The 24,704-nt window shown below is 44.5% G+C and overlaps 1 protein-coding gene across 1 annotated transcript in view; it reads right to left on the bottom strand.

The window, feature by feature from the left end:
• The window catches only part of LOC139262844 (protein diaphanous homolog 1-like), a 460,427-nt gene that overhangs the window by 310,347 nt on the left and 125,376 nt on the right, over window positions 1-24,704 (bottom strand). Inside the window, exons 5-11 of the mRNA XM_070878024.1 lie at window positions 24,544-24,674; window positions 21,009-21,095; window positions 20,032-20,092; window positions 12,863-13,002; window positions 9,295-9,403; window positions 4,532-4,642; window positions 2,771-2,889 (exon numbers count right to left, since the gene is read on the bottom strand). Coding sequence (XP_070734125.1) covers window positions 2,771-2,889; window positions 4,532-4,642; window positions 9,295-9,403; window positions 12,863-13,002; window positions 20,032-20,092; window positions 21,009-21,095; window positions 24,544-24,674 — 758 coding nt within the window. The remainder of the gene's footprint in view (window positions 1-2,770; window positions 2,890-4,531; window positions 4,643-9,294; window positions 9,404-12,862; window positions 13,003-20,031; window positions 20,093-21,008; window positions 21,096-24,543; window positions 24,675-24,704) is intronic.

Below are 24,704 nucleotides of genomic sequence, written 5' to 3' on the forward strand. Positions count from 1 at the left end.
CAGTGTCAGTTAGTCTTTCCTTGTATCTCACATAACTAATATCCAGCAGCAATTTAGTCGCTTTCTTCTGTGCCCATTTCCAAAGCCAGGTTGCCTCCACAAGAGTATGGCACTGTGAGTAGAACGAAACCAGTGCTCAACACAAGCTGACCATTATCACTTGGCCTTGCGCTGTAGCTACTATCGCCCCAAGATCTGGTTTGCCTTTCATACTGCTGTCGCACATTGGGAAAGTAGCTTCAGCGATCTCTCGCTTTGTCTCCTGTGTTGTGTCCTACTGCCCCATCTCATATTCCCACTCGTTGCTCCTCTGCCCTCCTGCCGCGTGGCTTGGATTTGTCCACATTAACCGATCGCCGTCACTGGTCAGCCAATTCTCCACCATCTATCTGAATCTCCCTGTGCACCACCTGTTATTTGTAGCCACTCTCCTCTACCCCCCCACCCCCAGTTTTGTATCAGCACACATGTAACTTCAAGAAATCCCACTTCACGTGTTCCAAATCAGATACCAAAGTTTGAAAAATTGTGACTACTTAGTTACTGTGTTCTCACTTGTGGGCGAGACCAGAACTTGGGGATTATCAATATAAGAAATATAAGAAAGTCCCTAATAAATCCAACAGGGGCATTCAGGAGAAACTTCTTTACCCAGAGAGTGGTAAGAATGTGGAGCTCACTACCGCACAGAGTAGTTGACGCGAAACTACTGTCATCTGACAGTATTTTTTTGGACAACTTGCTGACAGAAACTGTTGGGCAGGAAGTCCGTTTTCAAAGGAAGCCAAAGTTAGAACTATCCTTTCAAAATGCAAGACAAGAAACTTCCATCCCAAGAGTGAGGACAAGAAGTTCAGCTTTTTGACAACACTAACTCTTTCCGTTTCCCTATTGTAAATTAGCTAACAACAACTTTTATTTATATAGGTGACTAGGTTGGGTCTCTTTCCTCTTGAAAAGAGAAGGCTGAGAGGTAACTGAATAGACGTCTTTAAAATTATGAAAGGTTCGATAGAGTGGATAGAGAGAGAATATTTCCACTTGTGGGGAAGAACATAACTAGAGGCCATCAATATAAGATTGTTGCCAAGAAATCCAATCGAGAATTCATAAGAAACTTCTTTACCCAGGGAGTGGTGAGATGTGGAAATAGCTACCAGAGGGATTGGTTGAGGCAAATACAGGTTGAACCTCTCTGGTCCGGAAACATCCGTGGTTCGGCGTTATTTTGCGCAACTGCCGCTGTGCGTGGATGGGACCCCGCGCTTCCCGGAAATCTACGGTTTTTAAGGCATGATGAGGTAGATAGCCCAGGAGAGCGGTAAGCAGCATTCTACAGGTACCGGTAAGCCTAGACTAGGCTAAGCATATGCTTATGTAGGGTGTATCGGTACAGTTATATGCTGACCTCCCATGGTTCTGAAAATTCTCTGTTTTGGCACCTGTCAGGTCCCGATGGTGCCAGACCAGAGGGGTTCAACCTATAGTATAGGTTCATTTAAGGGGAAGCTGGATAAGCATATGAGGGAGAAGGGAATAGAGGGTTATGCTAATAGATTTAGATAAGGAAAGATGGAGGGAGGCTCAAGTGGAGCATAAACACCGGCAAGGACTGGTTGGGCCAAATGGTCTGTTTCTGTGCTGTATATCCTATGTAATTCTAAGAAACTACAACCAATTGTATTTCCAAGAGATCTACTGCAGCCCTCACATCAACTAAGATTTACATAAAACTAGTTTTCCACAGTAGAATGGTTAACCTTTGAGTGGCTCATTAACCCTGATAATTTAAATAACAAATAGGCTTTCAGTGAGGTGACTCCCATGATGGAAAGCTAGAAGAAAAACACAGCCAATGACTAAAGCTGCCTTGGAGACATGTATACCACACACCAGGCCCGATTACTGTCACCCAACACTAATTGGATTTTTGCAGCACGTCCCATTAGGGTACGCTGTTCCCACTTGAAATTGCTGCATCCAAATATGTATGTATGTATATATATATATATATATATATATATTATATATTATATATATTTACACACACTACCTACCAAAATGTATATTACCAATACCTCCTGCATCGCTCCCATTCCTTCTGGGCAGTAATGCAGCAACAGCAACTTGCATTTATATAGCTCCTGTAACGTAGTAAAACATTCCAAGGTAGCTCCGATCCAGGCATGTGTGTGTCACTAGGTACCCAGATTCAAACAGATACAAGCAGAGGCACATCCTGGAATATCAAGCAGATTGTTCAACTGTATTGGGCAGACCATGCAGTGGGAATCAAAGCCAGGAGAGTGCCTCCAGACAGTACTGGCGGGGATAGGGGGGAAAATACAACAGCATTTACACCAGGCAAATGAAGCTATGTTTAGAAAAATTACTGATACTTATAGCACCGCAAGAAGATAGGAGAGCGGGAATGGACCAGGAGTACACGAGAGTAACGGAGTGACCTTATTGTGACATATACGGTTTTATTTCAACATAATTTGATCTTGGGAAGCGGGTATTCAGAACTCCTGTCGAATCAACTGAAACCACATTGCTGCCTGGCCTGATCATTGCATGCAAAATTTGGGCAAATTTAACTGTTCAGCTCTGTGCTCTCACCCTCTCTCATTCTGTGGCAACACATCATCTGTTGCCATGAATACGGTTTTCCTGAGAAATTAAAACTAACTCCATGGAAAAAAAGACATGCAGACAGGCACACGCACACTCACGGGCAGCTACCCAGCACCACCATTGAAAAGGATATTCCATTTCTATCCGAATATCATCCAGACGACTTTTCAAGTCATCTGAATCTTCCTCCGCGTGTTCATCAAAAACAGTCAGTTGCACATTGAGCTCTTCGGTTTCAATTTTCCTTAATTCCTAGAAAAGGTAAATGAGACAACATAGATTTCTCTAGGTGCTTGTGTATGGATTACTACTTCTGACTCTTGAACACTTCATGTCCGAGGGTACCACAATGTGTGGACTCTAATGTGAAGGTTTGGGTCATGTTCCCAGTCAGGAAGTTCTTTGCAAGAAGTCTTTAGATGTTTGAGATATGAAACATCACATGGGATCAACTTCCACATGTCTGCTGATGATACCAAGCACCTCTTCAGCACCCCTCAAGACCTTCACTGCCTCTATGCGGTTAGATTTAACATCCCATAAGAAATAGGAGCAGGAATCGGCCATTCGGTCCCTCGAGCCTGCTCCGCCATTTAGAGAGATCGTGGCTGATCTTCTACCTCAACTCCACTTTCCTACACTATCCTCCTATCCCTCGATTGCCTTAATATCCAAAAATCTATCAATCTCTGTCTTAAATATACTCAACGACTGAGCCTTCACAGCCCTTTGGGGTAGAGAATTCCAGAGATTCACCACGCTCAGTCCTAAATGGCCAACCCCTTATCCTGAGACTATGACCCCTAGTTCTAGACTCCTCAACCAGAGGAAACATCCTCCCAGCATCTACCCTGTCAAGCCCTGTAAGAAGAATTCTGTATGTTTCAATGAGATCCCCTCTCATTCTTCTTAACTCTAAATTGCTTGTCCACCGTCCAATCTCGAATTAACCATAACTTCTCCCAGTTAAACATCGGAAAAGCCAAAGCCATTATTTTCAGTCCCTGCCACAAACTCCATTCCCTTGCCCCCAACTCCAATCCCACGTCGCCGTTCTCCCCCACCCCCCCCCCATTTCCAGCCACCGTCTCCGGTTGAACCAGACGGTTTACACCCGCAGCATTGGACGAAGGTCCCAAGTTGAGGTTCCAACCCCATATTCTCTCCACCACAAAGATCAAATATTTCCACCCCAAAGATCAAATATTTCCACCCCAATAACATTGCCTAGCTCTACCCCTACCTCAGCCATTCTGCTACTGAAACACTCATCCTTGCTTTTGTCATTCCCACTGCTCTCTGGACAGTCCTTCCATCCTTCACCCTGCGTAAAGCTCAGTTCATCCAAGACTCAGCTGCCCATGTCTCACTGTGTACCAAGTTCCACTCACCCATCACCCCCTGCGTTTGCTGACCTACACTGGCCCTCAGTTCTTCAATGCCTCAAATCTAAAATGCCCATTCATTTTTTTAACCCACCCCCCGTCCCCTATTAACTTTACCGCTCCCTCCCTCTGTAACATCCTCCAGCACTACCAACTCCCTCCCAACACCCAAACACTTTAGTTCTTCTGACACATACCTCTTGAGCACGCCTCCTCCCTTTGCCTCACCACTGATATCCATGTCTTCAGCCAACTGAGCCACATGCTCTAGAATTCCCTCCTGGGACCCCCAACATCTCTCCACCTCCCTCTCTTTCATTAACACCCACCTCATTGACCAACCATTTTGATCAACTCGCCTAATATCGCCTCCGGCGGCTTTGGAATCCAATTTTTATTTTCCTTACAAGCCATTGACCCATTTTAAATTCTTGCTAGCTTGAGCGTACGTAGTTAATTAACAATTTCATAGAGGCTGTAAACCCCCGAGGATAACAGAGCACACTCACCGGTAAGATTTGATTGAGACCTAAACGCATGAACTCGCTCCGCAGGTGAATCCTGAAGTCGAGTTCGTCAGCGGGAATGATGAGGGCATTAATGAACTGCATGCAAGCCACCTGACGAGAGAAAAGAATTCCACATCAGTGCAAAGAAAATCGTACTGTTGAAGTTTCGTTGCTACAAACCCAATCATTATTACAAAAGAAACAAGCAGAAGTGATTTAAAGAAACAGCACTGAGGCAGAGAGTACAACAGCAAAGAAGTTATTATGAACCTTTACAAAACACTGGCTCGGCTTCAACTGGAGCAGTGTGTCCAATTCTGGGCACCGCACTTTAGGAAGGATGTGAAGGCCTTAGAGAGGGTGCAGAAAAGATTTACAAGAATGATTCCAGGGATGAGGGACTTCAATTACGTGGATAGATTAGAGAAGCTGGGGTTGTTCTCCTTGGAGCGGAGAAGGTTGAGAGGAGATTTGATACAGGTGTTCAAAATCACGAGGGGTTCTAGACAGAGGCGATAGAGAGAAACTGTTCCCATTGGTGGAAGGGTCGAGAACCAGGGGACACAGATTGAAGGTGATTGGCAAAAGAACAAAAGGCGACAAGAGGAAAAACGTTTATACGCAGCGAGTGGTTAGGATCTGGAATGCACTGCCTGAGAGGGTGGTGGAGGCAGACTCAATCACAGCTTTCAAAAGGGAATTGGATAAGTATCTGAAGGAAACAAAATTGTAGGGCTACGTGGAAAGAGTGGGGAGTGGTATCAGCTGAAGTGCTCTTGCAGAGAGCCGGCACAGGCTCAATGGGCCGAATGGCCTCCTTATAAGAACATAAGAAATAAGAGCAGGAGTAGGCCATTTGGCCCGTTGAGCCTGCTCCGCCATTCAATAAGATCATGGCTGATCTGATCTTGGGCTCAGCTCCACTTCCCTGCCCGTTCCCCATAACCCTTCTATGCTGTAACCAGTTTATGATTCTATCGATCTCGGGTCCGATCTACACTGAGTCAGCAGTTCGGGTGCAACAGGAGACCAAGAAAAAAAGAATCAGTCATGGTTCCTGCGTCTTACTGCTCTGAGGAACAGGAGGAGGCCATTCAACCCCATTCAATTAGATCGTGGCTGATCTGTATATTAACTCCATCTATTTGGTTCCATTACCCTTTATACTGTCGAATGATAATTGCCAAGTGATATTCTATCAAATTCAGTTTTGAAACTTTGAATTGACCCCCAACCTCAACATCATTTTGGGGGAAAGAGAGTTCCAGCTTTCCACTACCCTTTGTGTAAAAAAAGTGCTTCCTGAGCACCATAGCTCTAATTTTAAGGTTATGCCCCATGATGCTGGACACTCACCAGAGGAAATAGTAGCTCCCTATCTACCCCATGTGCTCCTTTAATCATGTTAAACACCTGAATTAGATCATCTCTCAATCTTCTATATTCACGGTCTGTGCAACCGCGTTCAAGTCCTACTCCACAGACTTGAGCACAAAAATCTAAGCTGACACTCCCAGGGCAGTGCTGAGGGAGAGCTACACTGTCAGAAGTGCCATCTTTCAGAAGAGACATTAAAAAACGTGGCCTCATCCAAAGCTCCCTGTAAGCTGCGCGGCTGTGCAGCGGACCAGGGATCCGGCGCATGCGTAGCATTTTAAATGGCCCTGTGCAGCCATTCGGGGTTGCACAGTGCCAAACAAAATTACAGGGAGCATTGGCCTCGTCTGCTCTCAGGGGGATGTAAAAGATTCTCTGGCACTGTTTCGAAGAACAGGGGAGTTATCCCCGGTGTCCTGGCCAATATTTATCCCTCAATGAACATAACAATCACCATCATATCGCTGTTTGTGGGAGTTTGCTGCACGCAAATTGCTGCTGCGTTTCCTACATTACAACAGTGACCACACTTCCAAAAGTACTTCACTGGCTGTAAAGCACTTTGGGACATCCTTTGGCCGTGAAAGATGCTGTATTTCTTTCTTTCTTCCTTCAGGAGGCAGTCAAGCCAGATCAGAACTCGGCTCAACTGTGATTCACCCCATGGTCTGCCTATTCTCGCTGTCAAAGCTCACTTGTGAAAACTTGGGCAAGGTACTGGGGAGCTGCCAGTGTTCACAAGGGAGAAAATAAAAATCAGGAGACGAGGGAAAGAAAGTTGTAAAAGGCAAGAAGAAATATAAATGGTGTAACACTGCGAGACAACTGGCTGTTCCAGACACTGTCATTCTCAGCAAAGTGAATTTTAATAAAGAATGTGGGCATCGCTGGCAAGGCTGGCATTTATTGTCCATCCCTAGTTGCCTCGAGGTGATGGCGGCAGGTGGTGTTCTTGAACCGCTGCAATCCATTCTTTGTAGCAGTCTGCGCGGCCCCCGGCCTGCGAGCACCATCAGAGCAGTGTGGCGGTGTACCACTCCAGGGAGCAGCACGTGCTGAAGCAGGAGAGCAACAGCAGTGAAAAGGAAAGTCATCAGGGTCCAGGTCAGTGATTGGAGCGTGAACAGGTACTGCAGGAGCGGCAGGGTCAGGGCGAAGCAGCGGCGGGAGATTGTAGAACGACGTGATTGGGGCCCAGGAGAGGCACGAGTTCAGGGCCCAGAAAAGGCGAGGGCCCAGAAAAGGCGAGGGCCCAGGGACAGCACGGGCCAGCCCACACTAATATATATGTGCACTAGGTCTGGGCACCAGAGCTGGTCTCTAATCATCTTGGTTAACCCTTGCTACTGGGCCAAGACCTAGCTCTGTCAAGCCTGTGTGATGGCTGGTGTGCAACGGACACCACACGTTAAAAAAATCCATGCACAGGCATCTTCAACCCTTCAGGATTTAGTTTGGACCTGGAATGTTAGGTCCTTCATTGAAACACCTGGGAACTTTTTGACGTGGAAACAAGTCATCCTCGATTCAAGGGACTGCTTATGATGATGATGATGATGGTAACGATGTAATATAACTGTGTAGCTTGCTAGGCGGTTAACATTCAACCGCGTTGGTGTGGGGCTGGAGGAGGTCTACCAAATCCCTTTGTGTCGGCACAAGAGTCGATTTCAAAAGATTGTCTTCTTTAAAATGCCAAAGCGGCAACAGAATGACCAGGCTTGAAACCAATGACCTGTAATGAGGGTTGTGAGTTCGATCAACAGCAGGTATAGGTTCTACGGGAAAAAAATCCAAATTAAATGATTGCATTGGATCTCGCACTCTTTGTCCCATTCCTCCATCCATATGCTGTTGGCAGAGTCTTCACTGGTGTGAGATGTTCTACCAAGACACAGCAGCAACATACCCAAGTCATGGTGCCAGTTTTATAGCCTACATCCAACAGATCCATATATTTGATTGCATATTTACAAAAGGAGTACAGCGATTAAAAAAAAAAACAATTAAAAATCACACAAGAGGTCTAAAGGTGCCTGGCATATTTTTTGCTCTGCTAGCCTGCAAAGGCTGATGGTCTCAGTAACGAGTTTAGTGTTGCTGCCACGACAATGTCTCAGTATTTGCTGGTCATTGTGATGCATCAATACCAATATTAAACATGTCCAGCGCTGTGAATCTAACAAGTTACCACCAGACAGGTTAAAGTTATTTTTATTATTCGTTCATGGGATGCCCATGGCATTTATTGCCCATCCCCAATAACCCTCGAGAAGGTGGTGCGTCTGGAGTCACATATAGGCCAGAAAAGGCAAGGTAAGATTTTCTTCACTAAAATACCTTAGATGGGTTTTTTTTAAAAACAACAATCCGGTGGTTTCATGGTCACCATTACTGATACTAGCTTTGTAATCCAGATTTATTTAATTAACTGAATCTAAATTCCCCAGCTGCCGTAGTGGGATTTGAACTCATGTCTCCGGATCTCATGCCTCTGGATTACCAGTCCAGTAACATCTTCCCATCATAGGCAGTCCCTCGGAATCGAGGAAGACTTGCTTCCACTCCCAAAGTGAGTTCTCTGGTGGCTGACCAGTCCAATACGAGAGCCACAGACCCTGTCACAGGTGGGACAGACATTCGTCGAGGGATCGGTGGGGCCGGTTTGCCGCGCGCTCCTTCCGCTGTCTGCGCTTGACCTCTTCACGCTCTTTGCATTGAGACTCTAAGAACTCAACGCCCTCCCGGATGCACTTTCTCCACCTCGGCCGGTCTTCGTGTGGTGATGTCGCACTTTACCAGGGAGGCTTTGAGGGTGTCCTTGTAACGCTTCCGCTGCCCACCTTTCGCTCGTTTACCATGAAGGAGCTCCCTAAAGCATTTGCTTAGGGAATCTCGCATCTGGCATGCAAATTATGTAGCCTGCCCAGCGGAGCTGATCAGGTGTGGTCAGTGCTTCAATGATGGGGATGTTGGCCTGGGCGAGGACACTGATGGTGGTGCACCTGTAATCCCAGAGGATTTGCAGGATCTTGCGCAGACATCGTTGGTGATATATCTCCAGCAACTTGAGGTGCCTTCTATTCATCGTCCATGCCTCAGATCCATACCACTATGGCTACCGTAACCATAAACTGTTATTTGTAGTGGCCAAGTAAGATCATCCTGGGTGCTCAAACTTTCTCCCGTATCTCCAAGCACCACCATTGCTACCACGCATGTGCAAAATGAATAAAAGGATACACTCTATGTATAACATTACCAATAAAAGTACTAACTTTCCATCAAAAGCAAATTTAGACCACCAACATAAATCAGTGTAAAACCATTTTTAAAAAAATTAACTGCGTTTTTGTCGCATTTGTCTTTTCATAAGCATGACTTGCCTTCAGAGGTATGCTCTGCTCGATCTTCAAACCATCCAACAGGGCTTTGAACCTTTCACTATCCTTCTGCTCTGCTCTCTCCGTTAGTGCTTCCAGTACTTTTTCATGTCTGGAAAGGGAGTGTGTTAACAGAAATCAGTGTCAAGCAGCCGCATATAATTCCGCATTTCCAATAATCACTTCACAACGTGCAGCCAACCCTTCATTTCAACTTTTGCTTATTGCACACTTTACGGTATACAATGCCCCTTCACAAAATGGTAATTAAAAAAAATAATAATTCTGAGTTACGCACGTGCAAATATTAACAGAATTCCGAGGATTTAAACTGCAACCTGGGCGAGTTGTGGAGACTGGCCAACACTCCTGTGCAAGGAACAATGGCTATAGGGAATACCTATAGATGTTGTGCACAGAAAAGATCCTACTGAACTAATTATAAAGAATAGGGGACAGCTCCTGTGTTAGAGCCAATGCTGCCCCTAAAACTCTCAATATTCTGAACTGCTATCGTGCTAAAGGAAGCAAACTATTGGAGTGAAATACATATAATCCGATATCCCCGAATCAAACACATCAGAACTGATTACACTATCATTGTTCAGACTAAATGTAGAGCAGGCTGGATGTGGACTAGATTGGCCTTAATAATCATTGCAAAGATGAGTGTGGAGGACTACTAGGTAGCTCCTTGAGAGCCAGCACAGGCACGATGGGCTGAATGGCCTCCTCCTCGCTGATTCTGTGGCATGTAAGCAGACCTAATGCACACACAGACTGTAATAGAGTGTGTTGGTGCTGCATTGCTCTAACTCAATAAGTTTTCTGTACATATTAGATGCATTGTGTCACAGCAACCTTCAATTTGAAGAGATGAGCAATGCTGCTCAGCAGTACAGTATACATCGGTATTCACCTCGATTGATCGATTGGCTTTATCAATTATTTGTGCCGCTGCTGATTTCACTGGATACACTATTTCCCAAATTTAATCAACTGATGTGTCATTCATTTCAAGCCTCACATTTGGTAGTTTATTGGAGAGTCCAAAAAGATAGTGACCAGCTTAAAGAAGTCCATAAGATGTGACAGTCATGCAGCCATGGTTTACTATTTCTTATGGTATCTGTGGTCTTCAGATAATCATGGATAGTAGCCCATTAAATGATCACATGCTTGTTAGACTAATGATCTATCATTTCCAAATGTATCTATTTTTTGAATGGCAAGCTAACAGTTGCTATCGTTCCCTATTCAGGTACAGACTTCATATATAACTTTCCTCAGGACCTCACAGTTCCCCTCTGATGTTCCGGACCATTCTAGAGAGTATGCTGTCTGATTCAAATGCCTTCTATTCATATTTGTTTTCGTCATAACTCATAATTAACTTATCTAAAAAGCATTACAGACAGAAGCTAAAATAATTGGATTCACAATTCGGCAACAATCTTTAACAACTGAGCAAAAAATACATCCCTTGGCTCTCTCTCGGCATTATCTACAATCCATGTTTCATTTGCCCTTTTAGGAGTATATTTTCCCCCATTCGTTAGCGTTAGCAAAAAACAGCAGTATGAGTATATTGGCGGGTAACCAGCTTTATACTCACACTAACATTGGTGAACAAACATAGAAACATAGAAAATAGGTGCAGGAGTAAGCCATTCGGCCCTTCGAGCCTGAACCGCCATTCAATAAGATCATGGCTGATCATTCCCTCAGTACCTCTTTCCTGCTTTCTCTCCATACCCCTTGATCCCCTTAGCCGTAAGGGCCATATCTAACTCCCTCTTGAATATATCCAATGAACTGGCATCAACAACACTCTGCGGCAGGGAATTCCACAGATTAACAACTCTGAATGAAGAGGTTTCTCCTCATCTCAGTCCTAAATGGTCTACCCCTTATTCTAAGACTATGTCCCCTGGTTCGGGACTTCCCCAATATTGAGAACATTCTTCCCGCATCTAACCTATCCAGTCCCATCAGAATCTTATGCGTTTCTATGAGATCCCCTCTCATCCTTCTAAACTCCAGTGAATAAAGGCCCAGTTGATCCAGTCTCTCCTTATATGACAGTCCAGCCATCCCTGGAATCAGTCAGGTGAACCTTCGCTGCACTCCCTCAATAGCAGGAACGTCCTTCCTGAGATTAGGAGACCAAAACTGAACACAATATTCCAGATGAGGCCTCCCTAAGGCCCTGTACAACTGCAGTAAGACTTCCCTGCTCCTATACTCAAATCCCCTAGCTATGAATGCCAACATACCCATTTGCTTTCTTCATCACCTGCTGCACCTGCATGCCCACTTTCAGTGACTGATGAACCATGAAACCCAGGTCTCGTTGCACCTCCTTTTCCTAATCTGCTACCATTCAGATAATATTCTGCCTTCGTGTTTTTGCCCCCAAAATGTATAACCTCACATTTATCCACATTATACTGCATCTGCAATGCATTTGCCCACTTGTGTAACCTGTCCAAGTCACCCTGCAGCCTCTTAGCGTCCTCCTCACAGCTCACACCGCCACCCAGTTTAGTGTCATCCGCATACTTGGAGATATTACACTCAATTCCTTCATCTAAATCGTTAATGGATATTGTAAAGAGCTGGGGTCCCAGCACTGAGCCTTGCAGCACTCCACTAGTCACTGCCTGCCATTCTGAAAAGGGCCAGTTTATCCCGACTCTCTGCTTCCTGTCTGCCAACCAGTTCTCTATCCACATCAGTACATTACCCGCAATACCATGCGCTTTGATTTTGCACACCAATCTCTTGTACGGGACCTTGTCAAAAGCCTTTTGAAAGTCCAAATACACCACATCCACTGGTTCTCCCTTGTCCACTCTGCTGGTTACATCCTCAAAAAATTCCAGAAGATTCGTCAAGCATGATTTCCCCTTCATAAATCCATGCTTGGTCCGATCCTGTCACTGCTTTCCAAATGCGCTGCTTTTCATCTTTAATAATTGATTCCAACATTTTCCCCACTACTGATGTCAGGCTTCTCTTTCCCTCCCTTTTTAAAAAGTGGTGTTACATTAGCTACCCTCCAGTCCATAGCAACTGATCCAGAGTCAATAGACTGTTGGAAAATGATCACCAATGCATCCACTATTTCTAGAGCCACTTCCTTCAGTACTCTGGGATGCAGACTATCAGGCCCCGAGGATTTATCGGCCTTCAGGTAGATTCCTTACTTACGATTTTTCTCGCGGTTACCATGACTTTTATACAACCCACTCTTGGCAATTTTTCCCGTTCAATTCTTATGCCTTCGGTTTCCCTCGTTCAAATATCCATTTCAGTTCGCCGGTCCTCCAAGATGGAGTTTGCCCAAAACTGACCCTGCAGTTATTGAGCCTTACTCGATAATTTTGCATCAAATCGAAGAGCTAGCTTGCAGAAAGTTAACTATCAATGGCCAGGAGCGGCAGTTCAATGGTAAAGCATGCACTATCGTGCCAAGATAAGTGCACTCGCTCATGTGATAATGAATCTCTATTATTGAACTTGCAGAGTTTGTGCAACAAGTGTTGCTTTTAAAGAATCGTACGCTTACATGTTTTCATGATGTGTCAGGATACATATAGCAGATAAGAGCTTGACAGCATCAATCATCATAGCCGGAGCACTGGGATCCACAGCCTTCACCAGCAGCAGAATGCCATCTTCGGAATCCAGCATTGTTATTATCCCATACTGCATAATGAAAGTTGAAAGAAAATTACACCATCTTTAACAATAAACAGTAGTGAATAAATTAATAGCCTGCCAGTGAGAAATCTGTGTGTTTTAACAAAGAACATAAACATAACAAAATAATTAGGAGCAGGAGCAGGCCATTTGGCCCCTTGAGCTTGCTACGCCATTCAATGAGATCATAGCTGATCTTCTAACTCAACTCTACTTTCCTGCACTATCACCATAATCCCTGGATTCCCTTTATATCCCAAAATCTATCGATCTATGACTTGAATATACTCAAAGACTGAGCCTCCACAGCCCTCTGAGGTAGAGAATTGCAGAGATTCACCACCCTGAGTGAAAAAGTTTCTCCTCATCCCATTCCTAAATGGCCAACCCCTTATTCTGAGACTGTGACCCCGGGTTCAAGACACCCCAGCCAGAGGAAACATCCACCCTGCATCTTCCCAACCAAGCCCTGTAAGAACTTTGTATGTTTCAATGAGATCTCCTCTCATTCTTCTAAACTCCAAGGAATATAGGCCTAGTCTACTCAATCTCTCCTCATAGGAGAATCCTCCCATCCCAGGAACCAGTCTGGTGAACCTTTGTTGCACTCCCTCAATAGCAAGGGTTTACACCAGAAACGTTAACCTGTTTTTTTCTCTTTTAAGGTGTTAAAGGACCAAATGTTCATGACCAAATTCATTTTCTTCTTTGTTTTATTTAAACGTATTCAATACCTTCCCTCAGAAGAGGAGCTTCCAATCCCAACAGAGCCCTCAGGCTAGAGGGAGACCTCATACCCAACTGATGCTGGGGTGGGACGGTGGGGTGGAAGGGGGAAAAAAAAGAGAATTACAGTGGTTATAATCTAGGTCCACACTTGGGCAAACCTTGCTAGCTGCACAGTGGAACATTTACCAGAACATAGGAACAGGAGTAGGCCATTCAGCCCCTCGAGCCTCTTTCACCATTCAATGAGATCCTGGCTGATCTGCGACCTAACACCATATACCCGCCTTTGGCCCATATCCTTTAACACCTTTGATTAATCAAAAATCTATCAATCTCAGAATTAAAATTAACAATTGATCTAGCATTTGTGGAAGTGTGTTCCAAACTTCTACCACCCTTTGTGTAGGAGCGTTTTCTAACTTCACTCCTGGCAGGTCTGACTCTAATTTTTAGACTTTGCCTAGAATCCCCAACCAGCGGTAATAGTTTCTCTCTATCTACCCTATCTGTTCCCCTTAATATCCTGAAAACTTTGACGAGATCCCCCAGTGTTAAAAAGACAAGCCTGAAGGCTCTGTGCCTCAATGCGAGGAGTATTCGGAATAAGGTGGACGAATTAACTGCGCAGATAGCAGTTAACGGATATGATGTGATTGGCATCACGGAGACATGGCTCCAAGGTGACCAAGGCTGGGAACTGAACATCCAAGGGTATTCAGCATTGAGGAAGGATAGACATAATGGAAAAGGAGGCGGGGTGGCGTTGCTGGTCAAAGAGGAAATTAATGCAATTGTAAGGAAGAACATTAGCCTGGATGATGTGGAATCGGTATGGGTGGAGCTACGGAATACCAAAGGGAAGAAAACACTAGTGGGAGTTGTGTACAGGCCACCGAATACTAGTAGTAAGGTTGAGGACAGCATCAAGCAAAAAATAAGGGATGTGTGCAATAAAGATACAGCAGTAATCATGGGCGACTTTAATCTACACATTGATTGGGCTAACCAAACTGGTAGCAATGCGGTGGAGGAGGATTTCCTGGAGTGCATTAGGGATGGTTTTCCAGACCAATATGTTGAGGAACCAACTAGATGATTGGCCATCCTAGACTGGGTGATGTGTAATGAGAAGGGACTAATTAGCAATCTTGTTGAGAGGGGCCCCTTGGGGAAAAGTGACCATAATATGGTAGAATTCTTTATTAAGATGGAGAGTGACAAAGTTAATTCAGAAACTAGGGCCCTGAACTTAAGGAAAGGTAACTTTGACGGTATGAGGCGCTAATTAAAAGAGATGGCGGAAGTTATAGCAGATGCATGTGTTATAATCTACCAAAATTCTCTGGACTCTGGGGAGGTACCAGCGGATTGGAGAGCAGGTAATGTAACGTCTCTTTAAAAAAGGGGGCAGGCAAAAGGCAGGTAACTATAGGCCGGTTAGTTTAACATCTGTAGTGGGGAAAATGCTTGAAACTATTAAGTAAGAAATAGCGGGACATCTAAATAGGAATAGTGCAATCAAGCAGACGCAGCATGGATTCATGAAAGGGAAATCATGTTTATTTAACTAACTTACTGGAATTCTTTGAGGATATAACGAGCATGGTGGATAGAGGTGTACCAATGGATGTGGTGTATTTAGATTTTCAAAAGGCATTCGATAAGGTGCCACACAAAAGGTTACTGCAGAAGATAAAGGTACGCGGAGTCAGAGGAAATGTATTAGCATGGATAGAGAATTGGCTAGCGAACAGAAAGCAGAGAGTCGGGATAAATGGGTCCTTTTCCGGTTGGAAATCAGTGATTAGTGGTGTGCCACAGGGATCAGTACTGGGGCCACAACTGTTTACAATATACATAGATGACCTGGAAGAGGGGACAGAGTGTAGTGCAACAAAATTTGCAGATGACACTAAGATTAGTGGGAAAGTGGGTTGTGTAGAGGACTCAGAGAGGCTGCAAGGAGATTTGAATAGGTTAAGCGAATGGGCTAAGGTTTGGCAGATGGAATACAATGTCGAAAAGTGTGAGGTCATCCACCTTGGGAAAAAAAAAACAGTAAAAGGGAATATTATTTGAATGGGGAGAAATTACAACATGCTGTGGTGCAGAGGGACCTGGGGGTCCTTGTGCATGAATCCCAAAAGGTTAGTTTTCAGGTGCAGCAGGTAATCAGGAAGGCAAATGGAATGTTGGCCTTCATTGCGAGAGGGATGGAGTACAAAAGCAGGGAGGTCCTGCTGCAACTGTACACGGTATTGGTGAGGCCGCACCTGGAGTACTGCGTGCAGTTTTGGTCACTTTACTTCAGGAAGGATATACTAGCTTTGGAGGAGGTACAGAGACGATTCACTAGTCTGATTCCGGAGATGAGGGGGTTACCTTATGATGATAGATTGAGTAGACTGGGTCTTTACTCCTTGGAGTTCAGAAGGATGAGGGATGATCTTATAGAAACATTTAAAATCATGAAAGGGATAGACAAGATAGAGGCAGAGAGGTTGTTTCCATTGGTGGGGGAGACTAGAACTAGGGGGCACAGCCTCAAAATACGGAGGAGCCAATTTAAAACTGAGTTGAGAAAGAATTTCTTCTCCCAGAGGGTTGTGAATCTGTGGAATTCTCTGCCCAAGGAAGCAGTTGAGGCTGGCTCATTGAATGTTTTCAAGTCAAAGATAGATAGATTTTTAAGCAATAAGGGAATTAAGGGTTACGGGGAGCGGGCGGGTAAGTGGAGCTGAGTCCACGACCAGATCAGCCATGATCTTATTGAATGGCGGAGCAGGCTCGAGGAGCTAGATGGCCTACTCCTGTTCCTAATTCTTATGTTCTTATGTTCTTATGAATTGGCTAGATTAGACTGGCAAATGATACTTAAAGGGTTGACGGTGGATAGGTAATGGCAAACCTTTAAAGATCATATGGATGAACTTCAACAATTGTACATCCCTGTCTGGAGTAAAAATAAAATGGGAAAGGTGGCTCAACTGTGGCTAAGGGAAATGAAGGATAGTGTTAAATCCAAGGAAGAGGCATACAAATTAGCGAGAAAAAGCAGCAAACCGGAGGACTGGGAGAAATTTAGAATTCAGCAGAGGAGGACAAAGGGTTTAATTCAGAGGGGGAAAATAAAGTACGAGAGGAAGCTTGCCGGAAACGTAAAAACTGACTGCAAAAGCTTCGATAGATATGTGAAGAGAAAAAGATTAGTGAAGACAAACGTCGGTCCCTTGCAGTCGGATTCGGGTGAATTTATAATGGGGAACAAAGAAATGGCAGACCAATTGAACCAAGTACTTCGGTTCCGTCTTCAAAAAGGAAGACACAAATAACCTTCCGGATGTACTAGGGTACTGAGGGTCCAGTGAGAAGGAGGAACTGAAGGATATCCTTATTAGGCGGGAAATTGTGTTAGGGAAATTGACGGGATTGAAGGCCGATAAATCCCCAGGGCCTAATAGTCTACATCCCAGAGTACTTAAGAAAGTGGCCCTCGAAATAGTGTATGCATTGGTGATGATAGACTGCTGGAAAATTGACTCGGTCAGTTCCTATGGACTGAAGTGTTGCTAATGTAACACTACTTTTTAAAAAAGGAGGGAGAGAGAAAACGGGTAATTATCGGCTGGTTACCCAGCCATCAGTCGTGGGGAAAATGTTGGAATCAATCATTAAGGATGAAATAGCAGCACATTTGGAAAGCAGTGATAGGATCAGTCCAAGTCAGCATGGATTTATGAAAGGGAAATCATGCTTGACAAATCTTCTGGAATGGACAAGGGAGAACATGTAGTGTATTTGGACTTTCAAAAGGTTTTTGACAAGGTCCCACACAAGAGATTGGCGTGCAAAATCAAAGCACATGGTATTGGGGGTAATGTACTGACGTGGATAGAGGCTGGTTGGCCGATAGGAAGCAACGAGTCAGCTTAAACGGGTCCTTTTCAGAATGGCAGCAGAGATTAGTGGAGTGCTGCAGGGTTCAGTACTGGGACCCCAGCTCTTTACAATATATATTAATGATTTAGATGATGGAATTGAGTGTAATATCTCCAAGTTTGCTGATGATACTAAACTGGGTGGCGGTGTGAGCTGTGAGGAGGACGCCAAGAGGCTGCAGGGTGACTTGGACAGGTTAGGCGAGTGGGCAAATGCATGGCAGATGCAGTATAATGTGGATAAATGTGAGGTTATACATTTTAGGGGCAAAAACAAGGCAGCAAAATATCATCTGAATGGCAGATTAGGAAAAGGGGAGGTGCAACGAGACCTGGGTGTCATGGTTCATCAGTCACTGAAAGTGGGCATGCAGGTACAGCAGGCGGCGAAGGCAGCAAATGGGTATGTTGGCCTTCATAGCGAGGGGATTTGAATACAGGAGCAGGGAGGTCTTACTGCAGTTGTACAAGGCCTTAGGTGAGGCCTCACCTGGAATATTGTGTTGAGTTTTGGTCTCCTAATCTGAGGAAGGACATTCTTGCTATTGAGGGAGTGCAGCGAAGGTTTACCAGACTGATTCCAGGGATGGCTGGACTGTCATATGAGGAGAGACTGGATCAACTGGGCCTTTATTCACTGGAGTTTAGAAGGATGAGAGGGGATCTCATAGAAACGTATAAGATTCTGACGGGACTGGACAGGTTAGATGCGGGTAGAATGTTCCTGATGTTGGGGAAGTCCAGAACCAGGGGACACAGTCTTAGGATAAGGGGTAGGCCATTCATGACTGAGATGAGGAGAAACTTCTTCACTCAGAGTTATTGACTTATGGAATTCCCTGCCGGAGAGAGTTGTTGATGCTAGTTTATTGGATATATTCAAGAGGGAGTTAGATATGGCCCTTACGGCTAAGGGGATCAAGGGATATGGAGAAAGCAGGAAAGGGGTACTGAAGGAATGATCAACCATGATCTTATTGAATGGCGGTGTAGGCTCGAAGGGCCGAATGGCTTACTCCTGCACCTACTTTCTATGTTTCTATAACCATCTAAATTCTAGGGAATACAACTCTAATTTGTGTTATCTCTCCTTGTAACTTAACCTTTGAAGTCCGGGTATCATTCTGCACTCCCTCCAAGGCCAATATATCCTTCCTAAGGTGTGGTGCCCAGAACTGCTCACAGTGTTCCAGGTGTGGTCTAACCAGGGCTTTGTACAGCTGCAGCAGAACTTCTACCCCCTTGTACTCTGGTCCTCTCGATACAAGGGCAAGCATTCCATTTAACGATCCATGTGCCTGAACCCACAAGACTCTGAACATCCACTGATTTTGGCTTTTAACCATTTAGAAAGTACCCTGCTCAATCTTTTTAGGCTCAAACCTTACATTTGCTTACATTGAAATCCATTTGCCACAGTTTTGTCGATGCACATAATCTATCAATGTCCCTTTGTAATTTTATGCTTTCATTTACACTGCCAACAATGGAAAGACCCACGGTCAACTTGAAGCCCTCCTAAAAAGCGTGCATTAACCTCGGGAGGGAAGCAGTACCCAAAATGCAAGGCACCCACGAGGTTAGTTCAAAAAAGGTATTATCCAATAGGAATTCAGAGACAACTTGGGGGGCGGGGGAAGGCGAGAGAAGGCGAGCAGAAAGCACTCTACCGCGTCTTTATTCCAACCACTTTAATGGATGTATTCCATCTTGTGTGCTATCTTTAGTGATGCTGCAGTCAGACAATGAGCATTGCCTGAACTGCTCAAGAGGAAACAACTAAAAACTTGACATGAGCCACAGCACTGATGAAGCTTCGGATTCTTTTGGAAAGCAAAAATGTCCCAATGCTGCATTGCTGAGTTTGTCTATGGTTGGTGCTTACAGGCACTGAAGCGTGGTTAGCGAGGATCTACATAAACTTCAAAGTCTGAACAAAAAAAGCTGAAGTCCTATGAAGTGGGTCCAATAGCAGAGGCACTGCAGAGTGTGCAGAGAAGAGCTATAAGGGTGATACCAGAAATGCGAAGGTATACCCATCAGGAAAGGATGAACAAGGTGGGTCTCTTTTCTCTTGGAAAATGGCCGAGGGATGATCTCATTGAGGTCATATGAAAGAATGGATACAGAGAGCATGTTTCCACTTGTGGGGAAAGACGGAGTGGTTGAAGTGAATAGTGGAGATGCATTTAAGGGGAAGTTAGATAATCATGAAGGAGAAGGGAATAGAGGGTTGTGTGGATAGAGTTAGAAGAAGAAAGACGGGAGGCGGCTCAAGTGGAGCATAAACGTCGGCATGGACTGTGCGTCATGTATGCCATGTAATCCAACCCATTTAATGTTACGCATTCTATAATAAAACACTCACCTTGTTGTTCATGAAAGCTTTTAGGCACCTAATAATTTCATGTTGAATTTTGTAGTTTATACTGCAAAAGAGAATACAATATTAGTACAGTGTAAAATAAGCAGGCACAGCGCCCAATTTTTTTAAATCTTGTGACCAACAAACACAAAAAAAGCTGCAAATATGCAGGAATTCAAGACAGCATCTGTGGAAAAACACGTATCTGTTCACTTTTCAGGCCTTAAGACCCTTCCTCAAAGCTCAGGATTGTCCCCAGCCTACATCCACACATATGTCTAGACCCACCTTTAATTTCTTTACTTGCCCCATACCATCAGGCCTTTTGCCATTTAACCGCTCTTGCTTTCCGTCCGAGCACACACCTTCCCTTTCGTGCTTTCCTCACCCGCTTCCCTTTCCCCGCTTAAAATCTGTTACATCTGTAACATTTTCCCGTTCTGACGAAGGGTCATCGACCCGAAACGTCAATTCTGTTTATCTCTCCGCAGATGCTGCCTGACCCGCTAAGATTTCCAGTGTTTTATCTTTTTATTCCACCCTGTGACATGGGTCGCTGGATATCTATCAGGGAAGATGTCTTGGTTGATTTTTGTTATCCATTCAAAACCTTAAGAGTTTCTGATGCCAATTGTAGCATCTCTCAACACAGACCAGGAATTGATCTTGGTACCATCCCAGTTTGTATAGTTCAGTGCCGCAGGAGTCAATGTCTTGACCAAATTAACCAGCCCCTTGGCGTACTTCAGACTATTTTCAAATTTTCTCGGGCATTACTGAGTTTCTAAAGAAGGTAACCAGTTGGGAATACCCATGAGATTTAAAACGGGTCAGTTTTAAGAAATTGAGAAACACACACAGTCCATTTAAATGCCTAGCTTTTAAAATAGAGATATTTGATTCAAGGAGAGGCAAGCAAAGAGAATTTCAAGCATATTTTTGGCAAGATGGTCACTAAAAATATGCGGTGATTGCTTTACCTTGAAGGATCCAGCTGCTCATCCTGTAACACTTTCAATATATCTAACAGTGTCGCCAGCCCTTCCGCACCAAAGTTCTGCACCCAACTGTTTAAAAGAAAAAAGAAACAGATTTATTCTATGTAGTTTGCGACCCAAGAGCACAATGCTGGGTTTGCTTCAAGATACTTTCTTGGGTTATGGCTCAGTAGGCTTCCCAATGTTACTCAGAGGAATACTTATTCTTTGTTTGGACTATCTCTGAAGGAGGACAACTTGAAGGCAATGTTCCCTGTAAGCTGCGCTGTGTTCTGCATGGCCTGTTGTTTTCAATGCACGGTCCTTTCAAATTTCTGCGCATGCGCTGCATTTCTAATGTAATAGCTTGTGAGTGACCTTGCAGATTATTGTCTGATTACACACGTGACGTGCCTTGGGTAGCTTTGCTATATAATTGAAAGTTGTTCCTTATGCGTTTCCTACATTACAACAGTGACTGCACTTCAGAAGTACTTCAATGGCTGTAGAGCACCTTGGGACATCCTGAGGTCGTGAAAGCTGCAATATAAATGCAAGTTCTTTCTTTAACCCGTCGTCTTCTTTCGTGTGATAGTAGCAAAGCAAATGTCAATATCTAAGTTGGATATCCAGGCCAAAGCTTCCGGTGTAACAGCGTGGATACCTTGTAGGTTGCCTGCAAATTTCCTCTGAGCGCAGTGCTCAATGACGTGCTCCAGGGTCTGATTAGGAGGTCCACAGTTGTATGATGGGGATGCTTTAATCTTCCACCTATGGACAAGGTAGCAGCATTTACCATGACCGGATCTGAGGTGGTTGATGGTTGTCACTGTCTGCGAGGAAAGTTTGATCCTTCAGGTTGTACTGTGGGGTCCTCTATAAGGAATCCATTAGTAAGGCCACACCTGGAGTACTGCACATAGTTTTGGTCTCCGTATTTAAGGAAAGATATGCTTGCATTAGAGGCTGTTCAGAGAAGGTTCACTAGGTTGATTCTGGAGCTGAGGGGGTTGACTATGAGGATAGGTTGAGTAGGTTGGGCCTATACACATTGGAGTTCAGAAGAATGAGGGGTGATCTTATCGAAAAGTATAAGATAATGAGGGGGCTCGGCAAGGTGGATGGAGAGAGGATATTTCCAATCATAGGGGAAACTAAAACTAGAGGACATAGTCTTAGAATAAGGGGCCGCCCATTTAAAACTGAGAAGAGGAGAAATTTCTTCTGTAAATCTATGGAATTCTTTGCTGCATAGAGCTGTGGAGGCTGGGTCATTGAATATATTTAAGGCAGAGATAGCCAGATTTTTGAGTGATGAAGGGATTAAAGGGTTATGGGCAGCAGGCAGGGAAATGGAGCTGAGTCCATGATCGGATCAGCCATGATCTTATTGAATGGCGGAGCAGGCTCGAGGGGCCAAATGGCCGACTCCTGTTCCAATTCCTTATGAACTTATGTATGTTGCAGTTCTTCCCAACATTTCGCCATTGGTCATCGAGGCTGAGGGGAGATCGCTAAAGGCCTTCTGGATTTGAGACAAGTTGGTGGTAGGTTGTTCAAGTCGGCCTGGATCGGCATGTCTTTGCTGGTGTAGCAGTTGTATTCTCAAGCGTGGTGGTGCGATGTTTGCAAGCACGGACAGCCACGGTGTTGGTGTCGATAAAAGCATACTGGTGATAATTCTCATAGCAGAGGTCAGGTGGATATCAACGGATTTGACATTCGAGCTTGCTAGCCATGCCGGATATGCAAATGTTCATGTTTCATTTTGATTGCTTTATCGTCCTTTAGTTGGCCAGCTAGGGGGCATACTATTGTCTAGTGGTACTACCATATCAACTAAAGAGCACAGCTTTTCATCCTTTTGCTTGTTCTGAAATGAACAGCCTCGTCTATTTTAGAGAGCCTGGTTGTGCGATGTCAACAAAATTAAGCACTGTAGGTTCCGGGAAATCTCAAAAGGAAAGCATAAAAGTCCCGAAGAGGACAGATTAATCAGCACAATGTTTGCTAATTCAATGATTCTCTCTAAGCTGTGGAGGAGGACAGGTACTTCCATCTTAAAAAGATGTCCGCCTCTGCTTAGTGGGGAACACTCTCTCCTCTGAGACAGGAGGTTGTAGATTCAAGGGCCACTCCAGAGACTTGAGCACATAATCTAGACTAACACTTCAGTGCAGTACTGAGGGAGTGCTGCACTATCGGAAGTGCCGCGTGCTCTCTTAGGTGACGTAAAAGATCACGTGGCATTTTCAAAGAGTAGGGGAGTTCTCCCCAGTGACTTGGCCAATGTTTAACCCTCAACCAAACAAATTTTCTGCTCATTTTTTTCATTGGTATTTGTGTGACTTTGCTGTACACAAACTGGCTGCCGTGTTTCCCCACATTACAACAGTGATTGTACTTCAAAAGCATTTGAAAAGGCTGTGAAACGCATTGAGACATCCTCACGTTGTGAAAGATGCCAAAAGGAATCTTTAACTGTTGAACATGAACCGGCACATGGTCAGAGTTTTTATACAGTGCGACAGTAGGGGACTATGTACTGCAATGTATATCTATGCCAGTAGTTATACTCTCATGGTGAAAGCAGAATGAAGAATATCCTGATCCATAGCCTTTTGCAAGCAAAATATATTTTGTATTTGTTTTATAAACAGTATTGAAAAGTAGATTAGCAAGTAGTCATCATCATCATAGACAGTCGCGCGAAACGAGGATGATTTGCTTCCACGCCAAAAAAGGATAAGTTCACAGGTGTTCCAATGAAGGACCTAAAATTCCAGGTCCTGAACTACATCCTGAAGGGTGGAAGATGCCTGTGCGTGGATTTTTTTTAGCGTGGGGTGGCCGTTGCACACCAGCCACTACACAGGCTTGACACAGTTAGGTCTTGGTCCAGTGGCAAGGATTACCTGAGACGACCGGAAACCAGCTCTGCTGCACGGACCTAATGCGCGCACGTATCGCAATGTGGCTGGCCAGTGCTGCCCCTGCGCCCCGAACTCATGCCTCCCCTGGACCCCGATCACATCCTTCCAGTCTCTCGCCGCTCCTAGCCGCCGCAAGTAGTAAGTAGATACCAAATACATTGGGCTCACTCTCCATTTCATATTGAAACTGTACCAATTATATTGCAGCATTATGAGGTCGAACAGCTCTAGTGCCTTGTCTGAAAACATTCAGGTGACTTGTATTTTTGACAGATGACACGAAGATTGGAATCAGCTACACTTAAGGAGTTAAAACATCGTTTGCCATTATAAAACCTTCGAAGGCAGATACTCTCATTTTGTTTAAAAATAGAACATTCATTCCATCTCTTCTCCAAATGTGGGAAGAAATAAACTAGAAACACATATTGAGCCATTCTTCGAATGTAGCATTTCAATCGAGTCCTCATGCATGTTTCCATGATCTGTAAAGTAGGCATCTAAGCTTAAACCTCAGATGCAACCCTCGAACAAGATCGGACACTAGGCAAAATTACTTTCAAATTTAGCAACCCATATTGGTGAAGTCCTATCATTTCCATTACCTGACTGGGTTGTTGTTCAGAGAAACCCGTAAGGACTCCAAACAACTTAGCATCTGGTGCTCTCGTACTCCCGACTTCAAATCTTGGATGTACATCACTGCCGATCTGGAGCTTTCCTTCTGATTTTGCCCCTGAAGGGAACAAAAAAAGATTCCATGTTG

Source organism: Pristiophorus japonicus, chromosome 4 (assembly GCF_044704955.1).
Source record: "Pristiophorus japonicus isolate sPriJap1 chromosome 4, sPriJap1.hap1, whole genome shotgun sequence".
NCBI classification, from domain to species: Eukaryota; Metazoa; Chordata; class Chondrichthyes; family Pristiophoridae; genus Pristiophorus; species Pristiophorus japonicus.